Source organism: Planococcus citri, chromosome 2 (genome assembly GCF_950023065.1).
Source record: "Planococcus citri chromosome 2, ihPlaCitr1.1, whole genome shotgun sequence".
NCBI classification, from domain to species: domain Eukaryota; kingdom Metazoa; phylum Arthropoda; class Insecta; order Hemiptera; family Pseudococcidae; genus Planococcus; species Planococcus citri.
The window spans coordinates 71400236-71416851 of record NC_088678.1 but is presented as its reverse complement, the minus strand read 5'-3'; the positions used below and the strand labels follow the sequence as shown (position 1 = coordinate 71416851).

The window sequence follows — 16616 nt, the reverse complement described above, 5'->3', positions numbered from 1 at the left end:
CTTACTAAATGGCGGCCATCATGATTGACACTGACTCACTGACAGGTCAGTTGAAATCGCAGATTTTGCGTTCCAACATAGGACTTGCACAAAATTTTTCCAACCCTACAAAGGTAGATCGAAAGATCAGGCAAAAATTTATCACCTGTAAAAATTTGAAGTTCTAAAGGGCCTTTTTCCATTTCTGGTGAATTTTTTAGAATCAAATTTAGGTCAAAAATGAGGGAAAAAATCAAAATTTTACCAAATTGACCCAGAAAGCTGAAATTTGGGATATACCCTATTTTCGACCTGCCAAATCGATTGGAAACGGTTTCAAATCGTTTTGAGCAGTTCTGGAGCCTCCAGCAGATTTTTGAAACTCGAAATTCCCACAAAATTTCATCAAATGGAGTTGGATAGTCGAAATTTACTCTACAAACTAATTTCATTACACTATGAAGTCAACTGCAGGGGGATTTCAAGTTGTTTTGGAGCCTCCAACGATGTTTTGAAAATTACTGGAGCCTCCAGTAGTTTTTTGAAACTCAAAATTTCTCCAAAATTTCATCAAACGGAGATGGAAAGTCGAAATTTATTCTGCAAACTAATTTCAATACGCTACAAAGTCGACTGCTGGTGGATTTTAAGTAGTTTTGGAGCCTCCAGCGACTTTTAGAAAGGTCGTATGGCGTTTTTTGGAAAATTGAAATTTCCAAAAAGTACATAGCTGGAACTTTCAAAACCATTTGAAACCACAACGTGTAGTCAACTTGATATCGTATTGAAATTAGTTTGCGAAGTAAATTTCAGCTTGCCAACTCAATTTGGTAAAATGTTGCGGGAATTTCGAGTTTCAAAAATCAACTGGAGTCTCCAGTAATTTTCAAAAAGCCGCTTGAGGCTCCAAAATGACTTGAACTCACCTGAAGTCATCTTCGGAGGGTGTTAAAATTGGAGTGTACAGTAAATTTTAGCTTTCCATCTCCATTTGATAAAATTTTGTGAAAATTTAAAGTTTCAAAAATCTGCTGGTGGCTCCAGGAATTTTCAAAAAGTCGCTAGGGGCTCCAAAACGACTTGAAATTTACTTGCAGTACTTCGTACCGCATTGAAATTAGTTTGCAGGATAAATTTCAGCTTTCCAACTCCATTATGATGAAATTTTGTGGGAATTTCGAGCTTCAAAAATCTGCTGGAGGCTCCAGAACTGCTCAAAACAGTTTGAAACAGTTTCCAATCGATTTGGCAGGTCGAAAATAGGGTATATTCCAAATTTCAGCTTTCTTGGTCAATTTGATAAAACTTTGATTTTTTCCCCTCATTTTTGGCCGAAATTTGATTTTAAAAAATTCTTTAAAAATGGAAAAAGGCACTTTAGCACTTGAAATTCTTACAGGTGATAAATTTTTGTCTGATCTTTCGATCTACCTTTGTAGGATTTGAAAAATTTTGAGCAAGTCCTATGTTGGAACGCAAAATCTGCGATTTCAGCTGACCTGTCAATCACAATGGCCGCCATTTTGTAAGTAGGGCCACTTTTTTTTCGAGTAGAAGGGCTAGAAATGTTCCTTAGGACTCCCACTTTAAGAAAAAGGGTGTCCCGGAGGACCGACGGAGAGGGGTGCAATAGATCCTTAAGCGGGCTCCCCGACTATAGGTAATTATGAGTAGGTAGGTAAGTCTTATTTTCTAATTTAAAAAGATGAACTTCTTGTTCCATTTTTATTTTTGGAAATTCATTCATTGAGGATCCACTTTAGGGATGTCGAACCGTTGAACTAATAAGTATGTAATACTTGACGAATCGTTTAGGTATTCTTGAAAAGGAAACCTAGTAGTGCGAAAATGATTTTTTTTAATTGAGAAATTTTTTTAGAATGTCCAAAATTATTTCATTGACTAATTATTGCACTCTTAATTTTTGTGCCATGTGTAGCATGCTACGCACGAAATCTGCTCGTGTGTAGCCGAAGCTACACAGGCTACAGGATAGTTGCCACCAATGCGATTTATCGAAATAATTTGAAATTTTACGAGAATTTAAAATGATCAAAATGTTTTTTGAGCGATTCTAAAACATTTTGACGTCGAGTAGATCTGCCATGATCTTATATTAATCGAGTTTATGTGTTCAGACCGGATGAGATTCGGAAATACCTCAGATTCAATTTGATCTGACGAGATCTTAAGTGATCTTTTTCTTCCTAACCCTGTGAAGTTCATATTCACAGTCGAAATTATAAAAATTGCATTTCGAATGGGGAAATGGTTTTTATGGTAGTTCTATTATCGGTCCTACTTTACCTACTTTAAATTACCTACCGGTGATTACTGATTGGTGAAATGAATAACTTTGTTGTTACGTGTATCAAAGTTGCACGTATGTATTTGTATGAGTTTGAAGGTTCGATCGATGTGCATAAACTACTTGTGTTATGTGTGAATTATGGCATTTGAATGATGAAGCCAGTAGAGTTGACATGTTGCGTAGAAGTTCCGAAGTTCGGTATTTATTATTTACAATGTGTTTATGTATTCAGATTTTCGAATAAGTTTTTTGATTTGTGAAGATTGTGAATAATCAGCTTATTTTCGTTCGTGTAAGTATACTTTCCATTATAATTACCTATTTACTATTCTAGTGTTGCCCGTGTGTTTGAGATAGTATCTACGATGATGTTTTGAAGCACGATTTATCCTCCATGATATTGGTTATCGAAGTATTGAACAAGTGTTTTTAAATTGCCCTCAGATATTCGATTCATCGTAGTGGAAATTCGTGGAGGATTTCCAAAAAACATTAATTCATGCCTCAATTAGGACTCAAAATTTTTAGAAAGTTTTTCAATTACTATTTATTTAAAATGTTTCAACATTTCAAAAATTTCTGCTCATTCTGATAAATTATACATGATGCTTTCTCAAAAATCTCAAAAATCATAACCTAATTTTAGGTAAAAATTCTTCAAAAATGCTCTAGGTACTTAATGATAATTTTTTTTTAAATGCTGAACATTATGGCTCAAAATCTGGACCCAAAATTTCATTTAAAAAAAAACAAAAAAAACATTTTCGTTGAAATATTTTTGTAGATAGGTATTTTTTGCAAAATTTCAACTCAGTTTGATAAGACGCATAAATCATGATTCAATTTTAGGTTCAAAATTCTTCAAAAAGGCTCGAATAATTTTTTTTCAAAAATTTCAAAAATCATAAGCTCCATTTTAGACAAAAATCTTTTCAAAAATGTTCTCGCGAAATTACCTACACTTATTTTTTTGATCGATCACGTAAAAAAAACTGAAATTATGAGCCAATTTTGATTTTAAAATTCTTTAAAAATGTTCGAAAACTTCTTCATGGAAATGATTTGAATTTTTCGCAAAATTTCTACACATTTTGATCGTTCGCAAGGTACCTACCTAACTTTTGAATAGGTACCCTCAAAAGTGGCTTTTTGACCAGCTTTTTTCAAAATTAAAAAATCCAAAAAATCAAAAGATAACCGTTTGTGAGGAAATTTTTGAAATTTGCGAAAATCGCTGTATTTCTTTAAGAATTAACCCCCAGAGCGCAAATTCTACCATTTCCAGCCGTTTTGGAGCGAGAGTGACACCTCAAAAAACCACTCTTGAGCTGTCACTCTCAAAATCGGCTCAAATGTAGATAAACTTGTTGAACAGGTCGAGTATAATACACAACTCGATTTTTAGCTGCCCAACTTCATATTCACGTCTTTTGGAGCAAATTCAAAATTCTGGAGAAATAGAAAAATCGCGTTGGAGGCTCCAGAATGGCTGGAAATTGTGAACTTTGGATTTGGGGGGTTAGTTTTGGACAAAATACTGCGATTCGCGTGCATTTCAAAAATTTACACACAAACGGGAAACTTTTGATTTTTTGAATTTTTGAATTTTGAAAAAAGCTGGTCAAAAAGCCACCTTTGAGGTGTCACTCTCAAAATCGGCTCAAATGTGGATAAACTCGTTAAACAGGTCGAGTGTAATACTTATAAAACTCGATTTTTAGCTGCCCAACTTCATATTCACGCCTTCTGGAGCAAATTGAAAATTCTGGAGAAATTGAAAAATCTCGCTGGAGGCTCCAGAATGGCTGGAAATGGTGAAATTAGGATCTGGGTAATTAATATTAGTTTTGGGACTTATTTTGACTATTTTTATTGATCAAGTACGTACTTTTTTTTAAAAAAACATAAAATCGCCAAAAACAGTCAATTTTGAATTTTCAAAAATTCGCCAAAAATCGAAAAATGAACTTGGGCAGCTGAGAATTTGGTTTTGGGGGTTTTAGACTATAGTCCGGCATATGACAATAGGAGTAATTGCACCGACCCCCCCCCCCCCCCGCCGATCCTCCGGGACAACATTTTTCTTAAAGGGGACATCCTAAGGAACATTTTAATGCAAAGTTGCCAAAAAAAAAGTTGGCCTTACTTACAAAATGGCGGCCATTTTGATTGACAGGTCAGCCGAAATCGCAGATTTTGGGTTATAACATAGGACTTACACAAACTTTTTCAAACTTTACAAAGGTAGATCGAAAGATCATGCAGAAATTCATCACCTGTCAAAATTTCAAGTGGTAAAGTGCGTTTTTCGATTTTTGGTGAATTTTTGAAAATCGAATTTAGGCCAAAAATGAGGGAAAAAATCAAAATTTTACCAAATCGACCAAGAAAGCTGAAATTTGGGATATACCCTATTTTCGATATGCCAAATCGATTGGAAACGGTTTCAACCCGTTTTGAGTAGTTCTGGAGCCTCCAGCAGATTTTTGAAACTCGAAATTCCCACAAAATTCCATCAAATTGGAGTTGTAAAGCTAAAATTCATTCTAAAAACTAATTTCAATACGCTACGAAGTACTGCAGGTGAATTTCAAGTTGTTTTGGAGGCTCCAGCGACTTTATGAAAATTCCTGAAACTTCCATCAGATTTTTGAATCTTTTAAATTTTCACAAAATTTCATCAAATGGAGATGGAAAGCTGAAATTTACTCTACACTCCAATTTTAACACCCTCAGAAGACGACGTTAGGTAAGTTCAAGTAATTTTAGGGCCTCCAGCGATTTTTTTTGAAAATTACTGGAGCCTCTGGCAGATTTTTGGAACTTTAAATTTTCACAAAATTTCATCAAATGGAGATGGAAAGCTGAAATTTACTCCACACTCCAATTTTAACACCCTCTGAAGACGACTTCAGGTGGGTTCAAGTCATTTTAGGGCCTACAGCGACTTTTTTGAAAATTACTGGAGCCTCCAGTAGATTTTTGAAACTTGAAATTTCCCCAACATTAATTTATAAAATGGAGTTGGCAAGCTGAAATTTACGTCGCAGACTACATGGTGGTTTCAAATGGTTTCGAAGCTTCCAGCAACTTTTAGGAAATTTCAATTTTCCAAAAAGACGTCATACAACCTTTCAAAAAGTTGCTGGAGGCTCCAAAAAGACTTGAAATTCACCAGCAGTCAACTTCGTAGCGTATTGAAATTAGTGTGCAGAACGAATTTCGACTCTCCATCTTGGTTTGATAGCATTTTGAGGAAATTTCAAGTTTCAAAAATCTACTGGAGGCTCCAGTAATTTTCAAAAAAGTCGTTGAAGGCTCTAAAATGACTTGAAATCCACCAGAAGTCGTTTTCAGAGGGTGTTAAAATTGGAGTGTAGAGTAAATTTCAGCTTTCCATCTCTATTTTGATGAAATTTTGTGAAAATTCAAAGTTTCAAAAATCTGCTGGAGGTTTCAGGAATTTTCAAAAAGTCGCTGGAGGCTCCAAAACAACTTGAAATTCACCTGCAGTACTTCTTAGCGTATTGAAATTAGTTTTTAGAATGAATTTTAGCTTTACAACTCCAATTTGATGGAATTTTGTGGGAATTTCGAGTTTCAAAAATCTGCTGGAGGCTCCAGAACTGCTCAAAACGGGTTGAAACCGTTTCCAATCGATTTGGCATATCGAAAATAGGGTATATCCCAAATTTCAGCTTTCTTGGTCGATTCGGTAAAATTTTGATTTTTTCCCTCATTTTTGGCCTAAATTCGATTTTCAAAAATTCACCAAAAATCGAAAAACGCACTTTACCACTTGAAATTTTGACAGGTGATGAATTTTTGCATGATCTTTCGATCTACCTTTGTAAAGTTTGAAAAAGTTTGTGTAAGTCCTATGTTATAACCCAAAATCTGCGATTTCGGCTGACCTGTCAATCAAAATGGCCGCCATTTTGTAAGTAAGGCCAACTTTTTTTTTGGCAACTTTGCATTAAAATGTTCCTTAGGATGTCCCCTTTAAGAAAAATGTTGTCCCGGAGGATCGGCGGGGGGGGGGTGCAATTACTCCTATTGTCATATGCCGGACTACTATGCTCTTTCCAAAAATCGCGGTCCCGTTCAAATCGGAGTGTGACACCTCAAGAGGTTCGCTTGTTAGGCCTAATTTTGTCTTGAATGATATCTACTTTGATGTTTTTACTTCCTCTATAATTGAGATCAAAACTTATTATTTTTCAGGTGGAATTTTTTCGAGCACGTGGAGGTTGCAGTTCGACATGAGTGACATCGAAGAATATCCCTTCATTTTCATGAATACGCCGTCGTCACTACAGCTCCTGGCGTTAACCGAAGTGGCGTTAATGTTATGGCAATGCAAATGTGCGGCTACAGACCCTTCATGCAAGGATTTCGCAGAGTTTTGGTGGGGAAATTCAGTCTTCAGCTGCGAAGAAATACTCGTCGTTCGTGTTCCGTCTCGAATCAGATCGCAAATAGACGACAGAATTGACACTTTTGGCAAGGAACTTCTGAAATGGAGAAATTTCCACTATAGCGTTTTTATAGATGAACAAAAATTTTCCAATTATATGAAGCATATGGTCTTAGATTTTTCCGGAACCATTGGTTATAAAGCGACCGCTTTGAATATCCTGAATTCGGGTCAATTCGCCGACGTTGAAAATTATAAAATGGCGTGTCTGTATTGTTTGGAAGATCAAGTCAGGCGGTTTTGGCCTTTGGTTACTGAAGAAGATCTATATGATAGATACAATACGTGCAATTTATCTTACTGGAATGATGTTATGAAATCAGGAGAAAATTCGATCACCGATAGGCGGCCTACTGAGCCTTTTATAGAACTATGGATGGAGTTCGCGAATCGGGGAAAGGATAGAGCAGCGTTTGAGCAGTTTTATCAAATGTTACCAGATATTGAAATACTAGAGGAAACTATGAATTACCCAGAAGATTACAAATGCCGAGCTGTGATACGTTCATTACCTACATTAAACCGAATGCAAGTTGAAGAAGCATTCAAAGGAAAGGCTTCCACGATGTTTGGATTGTTAGCTTTGGACGACGATCAGCGTTTCGCGCAGTCTGCGCATCAATCGTGGACTCTTGTGCGACATTTGATTTTGGAAGATGAATCGAGGTTTTTTTCTGTCCTGCAAGTATTGTGGAAAATCGCATTCTGTCTTGATGATCGTGTGCGTACGAGTTATACTCGTTGCAATGAAATTAACGAATTGTTGCTGGAGATCTGGTCAGATGCCTCGGACGAATTAAAAGCTGCCGTTTCTAATATTAACTACATTTACGAGTTTTTCGACCGAAATTTTGACCAATTTAGGATATGTTCTTACTCGTATTTACGTAGCCACGGTCACGATATGAAATTTATGATAGATATGCTGAATACGTCACAAGACGTGGATAAAGCTTGGCTGTGGCGGGATAATTGGCGCGGATTCGCCTTACGTGCCAATGTTTCGGATTTCGAACAACTGATGAGTTGCTGTTTAGCGAATAACGAAGACCAGGTCGAGTATTACAAAAATCAAGTGCTGGATTTCCGTGGTTTTCCTCGCAAATTGATTCGAAACGGATTCTATTCGGATTTGGGAGATTACCTGTATTTTTGTTCGAAGGATGCGAAACACTTTCAACAGTTGAGAAAAGAACGTCTCGAATCGAATCTCCATACTATTTTACTTCACAATGATGATCAATTCGCTAAATTCGAATGGTTCGTCGGGGAATTATTTTCAAACGAGAAAAAGGATGTAGACGAATTCAAAGCGCAAATGATTTCGTCTGCTCAAAGTCTCAGATGCCTGCTCACTGCTCGTAATCATTATCAAATTCGTCCGAATGATTTCAGCACACTCATTGGCCGCTTTGTTACCGAAGAAGATAAATATAATCTAGTGAAACGTAAATTATTGGAGCAGTGGCGTAGCCATCCGATGACGGGCTGGTTAGACAAGGGCAGGATTGATTTCTTTGACGAATGGATAGAATTTCTCGAATGGTGTATTCCCGACCATGAAGAACGTTCAGCCTTCAAGCAGTCGTTAAATGTAGATGAAATTTTCTTAAAATTGTTGAATGATAATGCTATGATGAGGTCAAGTCCAGATAAGATATTTCTCGACAAATTTTTAACATGGTATTTTGGAAACGAAGAAGATAGCAAAAATTTCAAAGTAGATATGATAAAAAAAAATTACACGGGAATCGATTTTGTGCAAACCAAGATGCTGAGTAACGATGATGCTGATTGTCATGAGGTGTCTTCTTTGTTGAGATGGTTCTTTGATAATAATACTGAAGATTTATGTAGATTTTGCGAAAGTTGTCATTTTATTCTGCATTCGAACGTGCTATTATGAATATGATGGGGGTGAAACTCGATATAATTATTTTTTTCGAGGGTAAATTGATATGTTACCTATGTACTGTGTATTTTATTCAATTCTTAATAAACTTATTCGTACCTATAGGTATATTTGCTTATTTGTACAGTTTTTATTATTTTAGGTACCTACTTAGTAATTCAGTAGAATTTATATTTTTGAAAGAAAAGATTGGAATGCGAGGTGATTTATCAAAATGATTTGAAATTTTGAGAACGTTTCAAACGATGAAAATGTTTTCTATAATTTGGGTCTTGATTTTTGGGATTTTTGATAATGTTCATACATTACTCGTACGAAATACCAAAATGTGTGGAAATTTTACGAGAATTTCCAATACTGCAATAAAAAGGTTTTTTAAGTTGATATTTCTGAAATTTTTTTAGCTTGAAATGAAGTAGCAAGTTTTGTGATTTTTGAAAAACTATCATACCTACGACCCGACCCATCAAAATGGGTGAAAAGATTTCAATTTTGGGTTGAAAATTTTTCAAAAGTGCTCGAATAACATACTTACTTATTTATTGAATTATTTGAAACTATGTATTTGCTAAATTTCAACATTATTTTGACTGATTGCATGCTGCTTGTTCAAGTCCATTGCTTGTCAAATCAGTCAAGTTTTAGGTTCATGTCCTAGGATTTTGGTCATCATTTTTTTTTTCGTATGGTTCATTTAGAATTGCCCAAACTCTCCTCGAGGCAGATAAGACAAGGCTTATGTTTTTTTTTTCAGCAAAAATGAAAGTTGAGTTTTTTTTTTCAATGTTCAATTTCCAAAAACTTGCCAAGCTTCGAAGGTACTTACCTAGATATAATTTTAAAAATTGAAAAAAAATATACAGAAGCACGAACCTTAAATGATGGGATTTATTTTAAATCATCGAGGGGAGGGAGGTTCAAAGCACCAATTTTTTTTGGCTACATGTAAAAAAATAGGGTCATGACGATGATAAATCTGAGTTTATAAATACTGAATTCCATTTTCACTCAGGAGGTGGGCCAAATTTCAGATTTTTTCGGTTATGAATTCGTGAACGATGAATTTTTCATTTTTTCAAAAATAATCGCTGGGAAAGTTTTGGATCCCCTCTTTCCACGTTTTGGTTTGGTACGTAGTACATACCTACCTACCTACCTACGTGTGGAAACATTTTTAACCAAAACCTTTCCGTTTGTTGACATTTTCGAAGTTATTCTCGCTTTTCAACCATAAAATTGGAGGGGGGTGGGAAATGTCCAAATTCAACAGAAATGCAAAACAAAATCATTTTTTTTGCAAGTTTTTTTTTTTTTTTTTTTTTTTTGGGTGTTTGTAATTACTTGATTATTATTATTACACTCGTCGTATGGGATTTAAATCGAGTTGGTAAGGTCAAGTTTTTTAATTAGATCTAAGAATTTTTTAATTTCGGAAGGGTCGTCTGGTATTTTCGTCTATTTGTAGGGATAGTCTGTGCTGATGTAAGGGGGGACAGTGAAATAGTAAGTGTTGGACAGATATAAGTTCTGACAGGCAGAACTGACATGTGGGTTTTGGGGCCTTTTCATAGAGGTGATTGTGTGTGATTTTTGTGTGGCCAATTCTCAGTCTGGTTATAATGATTTCTTCAAGTCTGTTTAAGTGGGAGAGGTTTTTCCAAGGATGGACTAATTTTTTATATTGAAAGAGCTTGTTTGTGGTTTGGAGGGACCAAAAGTTTTGCCATTTCTCAAGTGTGCTTTGGGTGAAGATAGATTTGAGGTCGTCAGCTGTGATAAATGTAAGGGGAGAAAGAGTGGTGGCAGATTTTGCATTAATATCTACAATTTCATTTCCTAAGATTCCAACGTGGCTGGGTACATACATAAACTGTATAAAGAAGTTTGAATTTTGTAAGTCAAATTATAGAGTTTTATGAATATTTTGAATTAGAAGTTGATCAGAAAAAAGGTTTTGGATAGCAGTTAGTGAGCTGAGGGAATCACTTTGAATTAAGAAGGACTTATTTTCTGATTCATAAGTAAGTATATCACAGAGACATTGGAAAATAGCTGTGAGTTTCGGCAGTGTAGATTGAAGAACAGTTATGGATTTTAAAATTTGAAATTCTATCATTTATAGAATAGGCATATCCAATGCCTAAAAGTTCTGTTTTTTTCTAAAACTGTCAGGCTTGCTTTTCAACAATGCATAACCGTCAAGAATTCTAGCTTTTTCAAAAAGTGACAAAAATTCTTGCTTTTTGTGGAAAAATTACCAAAAAGTCCTACTTTTTTCCAAAAACTGTTCAAAAGTCTTGCTTTTTGCCAAAAATTGTGACAATATTTCTAGCTTTTTAGCGATTAAAAAGTCTCGCTTTTTTTTGCCAAAATTGTCGATAATTACCTAGACGTGTATTTTTCTCCTGCAAAATGTAAAGAGGTCTCGCATTTCAAAAAAAAATTATTAAAAAAACTACGAAAAATTTCCGCTTTTTGTTAAAATTGTTAATTTTTTGCTTTTTGAAAAAATTTTCAATATTTTAACTTGGAAAAAATTACCTGAAACCCTCTTTTTTCCCATAAATTGTAAAAAATTATCGCTTTCAAAATTGCTAAAAATTGACTTTTTTCTTGCAAGAAGCTGTTTCGAAAAGTCTCACCTACATATTTCAAAAATTGCCAAGTCTCGCTTTTTTGTCAGAAATAGGCAAATTCAAACAGCTCTTCCTTTTGTTAAAATTGTTGAAGTCTCGATTCATTCTGCTAAAAATTGGCTCTTGCCAAAAATTGCTAAAATTCTCGCTTTGTTATCGAAAGTTGCCGAAAAGCTAGAAAAAATTTCGAAATAGTAGTTCAACTTTTTGAACTTGAAAAACCAGACCATACCTATCAATTTGTGGTTTTTTTTTGCGCGATTTTTGTTTGCCACTTTGATTGAGCTTTTTTGATTACCTACCAAAAATGATTAGATCAGATCAGATTTAGCTTGGATCAAATTTAATGCGACTATACCTAATAAGATCTAATCTGATCAGAATGTTAGTCGAGTCTATGAGTTCAGACCAGATGAGATTCGAAAATACCCCAGATCCAATTTCATCTGACAAGATCTAATCTTTTCCATCGTAATCCTGTGGGGTTCATGAGATGAGATTGTATATTTACAGTCGAAATTAGAAGGTTCATTTTGAATATTAAATGATTCTTTGGAATCCAAGTACAGGTTTACGTAAAAAATGTCTATCCGATTACCTACCGGTCCTACTTTAAATTATCAGTGATTACTGAAGTGTAAAATGACCTAGATGAGTGTTATTTGTACGTAGTTGCATGTATCAAAGTTGCACGTATGTTTTTGTATGCGTTCGGTGGTTTGCTGTGCATAAACAACTTGTGTGAATTGTGGCATTTGAATGATGAAGCCAGTAGTGTTGACATGTTATACCTATCTACGTAGAATGTTCGGTATTTTCCTATTTCAAAGTGTATTCGTATTCAAATTTTCGATGAAGTTTTTTGATTCGTGAAGATTGTGAATAATCAGCATATTTTCGTTCGTGTAAGTGTAAGTACATACTTTCCATTATTAATTTACTTGAGGATTTATTCTAGTGTTGCTCGTGTGTCTACTTAGACACTTGTTTTCATTATGTACTTAGATATGCTTGTAAATACGAGCGACAAGTGTATTATCTGAGCTGTTAATTCAAACGAAAAAATGATCATCATTTCGTCTTGATAAACTATTTTGAAACGTTTTCAATAGTCGTGGGTCTAATTACGATGATGTGTAATTATTTTAACTTCGACCTGAACATCTTGGCTCAATTCTGGACTCGAAATTCTTCAAAAAATACTCGGAAAACATTATCGTTGAAATATTCGAATTCCTCGCAAATTTTCAACCCAATTTGATATGTCGCATGACCCTTTTCCGAATGTGCCTTTTTTTTTGAAAATTCCAAAAATCATAGGTAGGTAACCCAATTTATTTAGACATACATGTTTTCAAAAATGCTCGAAAACAGTTTTTTGTCGAAATCGTTTGAGATTCTCGCAAATATTTCGATGGATTTTTTTTAAAAAACGAAAAATTACGTGCCAATTTTGAACTTAAAATTTTTCAAAAATGCTCGAAAACTTTTTCGTGGAAATGCTTTGAATATCTCGTAAAATTTCAATTCATTTCATGACAGATTGCTGGGCACTTTTTCAAAAATTCCCGAAAATCATGGCCCAATTTCGGGCTCAAAATTTTCAGAAAGTGTTTCAAAATTACATTCGATTGAATGTTTGAACTTTTTCAAAATTTCTACCCATTCTGATGAATTACGTGATGGTACAAGTTCTCAAAAATCTCAAAAATTATGATCTAATGCTTGCCTAAAAATTCTTCAAAAAACGATACTTTCGAAAATCCTAAACATCGTGGCTCAATTCTGGACTCAGAATTCTTAAAAAATTCTCAAAACAACATTTCGTTGAATAATTGTTTTTCTTGAACAATTTCAACCCTGTTAGATTTCTTCAAAAACTCAGAAATCATGAGCCAATTTCTGCCTCAAAATTTATCAAAAATGCTCAGAAACTTCTTCATGGAAATGCTTTGAATTTCTCGTGAAATTTCAACACTTTTGATCGTTGGCAACGTACCTAACATTTGAATAGGTTGCAACTTGTTGCAGCTTCTTTAACAAACCAACGTATTTTTTTGTGTATTCACAGGTGTGATATCGTGTTCCAAAGTTGCGTATACCCAGATTCAATTCCTTCAACATGGCCGGCGATATCGAAGACTACCCGTTCAGTTTCATGAACCAGCCATCATCGCTCCAGCTGCTAGCATCGTCCGAAATAGCCTTAACTTTATGGCAATACAAATATTCAAATTCGACTTATCCCGCTCTCAGCTCGTTCCTGGTTACTAAATTCAGCTGCGAAGAAATGCTCGTCGTTCCGCCTCGTTTCAAAGTCAAAATCGACGAAAGAATCGCCACGATTGGGGCCGAGCTGAAAAAATGGATCGACTTTCACGGGACTAAGCAGACTTTTTTCGAGGGTGATTTTCGAGACGCGTTTACCAAGACATTAAAGCTTATGGTGGTCGACTCCTGCGGCGGTATTTGTTTCAAGGCGACGGCGATAAACATCCTGAATTCGAATCAGTTCAACGACGTAGAAAAGTACAGATTAGCTTGCGAGTTTTGTATCGAAGACCACGTCGAAAAATTATGGCCTTGTGTGTCGAAAGGTGCCCGACTCGGTGAAAATCTCAAAATCGATACCCACAGCTTGATTCTTTACTGGTATCGTCGAATGAGATTGAGAAAAACCACCTTCAAGGATACCCTATTGGTTAAAACACGATTGGTATATGCCCGGAACGCGAGTAATTGGCCAGCATTCGAGTATTTTTGGAACACGCACTCGACAGATCGAGAGAAATTGCCTCAGGCTATTCTATGCCTAAAACGAGCCAATGGTGAAGCTATCAAGCGTATGTTGCCTTCGTTGAACCGTATCTTGGCTATGAAAGTGTTCGAAGAAGTGTCCCCTCAAATTTTACGTCTATTGGTGCCCAACGAGAAGTATTTCCAGCATGTGCATCAATTTTGGACTGTTGTCGAACATACCGTATACGAAAAAGAATCCAGCTTGTTCAAGGTATTGCACGAGTTGTGGAAAATGGTATTCAACCCTATGGATATCAGGCTGGGCTTGAATAATACTCGATGCGAACAAATCAACGAGTTTTTGATGGAAATCTGGTCCAATGCCACGGAAAACTTAAAGTACGATGTTTCGAATCACCACATACGCGATTTTTTCCACCCATTGTGGACTTCTTCGGACGGATTTCCGAGGTTTTACGGTCATAATATGGATTTCATGTTGGATCTGCTCGACAAATGGCGTAACTCGAATAAAGAACAGATTTGGCATAAGAATTGGCGTAAATTGATCCTACGAGCCAAGCCTGTGTATTTGGAGCGATTCCTCAGGGTATGTTTACCGGACGACGATGACGTTGAAAAATTCAAAAAGGAATTGCAGGCGTGTAAACGTATTTTCGAATTATTCATCGAGCACGGCATGTATTCGGATTTGAAGTTTTACCTGAATTTTTGCTCGAAAGATCAAAGTGAGTTTCAGCTACAGAGCAAACGATTGCTCGAATTGCACTTTGATCTGATCATGCTCCACGATGACGAGAAATTCGCTAAATTCGACGAATTCGTCGGCGAAATGTTTTCAAACGTGGGAACAGATATTGAAGCGTTCAAATTTGCTTTGATGTCATCCTCTAAAAATCTAACTCGTTTGCACGAAGCATTCAATAAAGATCGTTCTACAGATTTCAAGAGAATAATTGCCCGATTTGTGACCTCTGAGGAGAAATTAAAGTCCTTGAAAAGCGTATTACTAAAGCATTGTAGGCAATACGTGATTTATATCCGATATGGCGACTTTCAAGTTGATCAATGGCAAGAGCTGATTGAATATTGTACTGCGAATGTGGACGAAATTGCAGCCTTTAAGCGGTCTTTCAACGTGGATGCGATTTTTCTAAAACGTCTGGCTGATATTCGACACTTTTTTTGGTCTGAAAGATGTTTTAAATTTTTTGACGAGTTTTTCAAGTGGTATTTTGCTAGCGAAACGGATCAAAGAAATTTCAAGTTGAAGAAGATAGCTAATTACGAGAAAATCGAGCATATTCGTGTTATGCTCGATGATCCTGCTTATCGTAGCACGATGCATCGTTTGCTGATGTGGTTTTTCGATAACGATGCGGAAAAGGTGCGCGAATTTTGTAAAAAATGTGATTTTAGTCCGCCATCATCGCCACCGGTGATTCGTAGAATTGATTCAGTCAGTGATATGCCTAATTTGTCGAGTGATTTTAGATAGAAATACGACGATTAGGAAATTATTTTTTGATAGAAGTAAACTACTCGTATATTTAACATTCAATGTATTTATTTTTTTTAATCGATCGTTTTGAATATTTTTTTAATATGCTACATACCTACTTACCTACCTACCTAGTCGTTTTATTTTTTGTAGGTGAAATTTAATGTGTACCGTTTCTTTATTGTTAGGTTTTCTCTTATTAATCTTAGTTCATGTTGTGACCTCATTTTACAATTTTTAAAATTCTTAATTGAGTGATTTTTTTTCGTATTAATTAAATGATCTAAGTTTGGATTTACCTATTTATTTTTATTTGTTCGATTTTCGTTTCTAGGACCAAGAGACAATGACTTAGGGAAGGGATTTGCGCTTCCACACCTTGATGTTGTTGGATTTTATTTTGAAAATGATTCCTGTATCTTGATTCTATCCTAAATTCAAAATATCCTCACAGGGAAGCTCTGTACCTCCTCCCCTTTGAGTCCCAAACAATCAAGACACGAAAAAAATCAATTTATTCAAACATTGTAATAATTTCTCTATTCAAGAAAAAAATTCTTTCCGTTTTCCGAGTCTTGATGATGCACTTGTGTAAACCCTCTCCCTCCACACTTGTAGAAAATTCGCCAAAAAATAATTTGTTTGAAAATTTCCCATTTCTGTGTAAACATTTTCCTAAATAATCTTCTTTTGTGAGGAAAAATCTTGTTCGATCCCGTAAACAATGTTGATTCCTTTGTATGGAGGAGTCTTTCTCTCCCCTTCCCCCTCCCAAAAAATGGCAAAAATTCTGTAGTAAATGAAAAAAATGGAAATTTTTAGAATTATTTTTTCAAGAAAAACCCTCCCTCAGTACTCCAAACAACATTGATCTATTTGTATGGAGTCTCCTTCACTAATTTGAACAGAAAATCAAAAAAAGTTGATTCCTTTGTATGAAGCCTTTCTCTCTCCCCCTACCCTCCACCCCCAAAAAATTGACAACAATTCAAAAGAAAATAAATCGAAACTTGAAAATTTTTTCATTTTTGTAATCCTGC

At 35.4% G+C, this 16616-nt stretch overlaps 2 protein-coding genes and 1 long non-coding RNA gene across 4 annotated transcripts in view; 2 read left to right on the top strand and 1 right to left on the bottom strand.

The window, feature by feature from the left end:
• The window catches only part of LOC135837557 (uncharacterized), a 29608-nt gene extending 22347 nt beyond the window's left edge, over positions 1 to 7261 (bottom strand). Inside the window, exon 1 of the long non-coding RNA XR_010557213.1 lies at positions 7127 to 7261. This is a non-coding gene — a long non-coding RNA (uncharacterized LOC135837557). The remainder of the gene's footprint in view (positions 1 to 7126) is intronic.
• On the top strand, positions 2315 to 8781 carry LOC135837555 (uncharacterized). Its single transcript, XM_065352868.1, has 2 exons — positions 2315 to 2582; positions 6515 to 8781. Exon 2 carries the CDS (start codon positions 6553 to 6555, stop codon positions 8671 to 8673), a length of 2121 nt encoding a protein of 706 aa, XP_065208940.1. The 5' UTR covers positions 2315 to 2582; positions 6515 to 6552; the 3' UTR covers positions 8674 to 8781.
• A 3132-nt stretch (positions 8782 to 11913) lies between these two features.
• On the top strand, positions 11914 to 15870 carry LOC135837571 (uncharacterized). Of its 2 annotated transcripts, none has more exons than XM_065352892.1 (2): positions 11914 to 12220; positions 13387 to 15870. In XM_065352892.1, the coding sequence occupies exon 2, from the start codon at positions 13438 to 13440 to the stop codon at positions 15571 to 15573; it is 2136 nt and encodes a 711-aa protein (XP_065208964.1). In that variant the 5' UTR covers positions 11914 to 12220; positions 13387 to 13437; the 3' UTR covers positions 15574 to 15870. The 2 variants fall into 2 exon arrangements, with proteins under 2 accessions (XP_065208964.1, XP_065208963.1); XM_065352891.1 differs by having other exon boundaries at positions 11914 to 12226.
• The last annotated feature ends 746 nt before the right edge of the window (positions 15871 to 16616 follow it).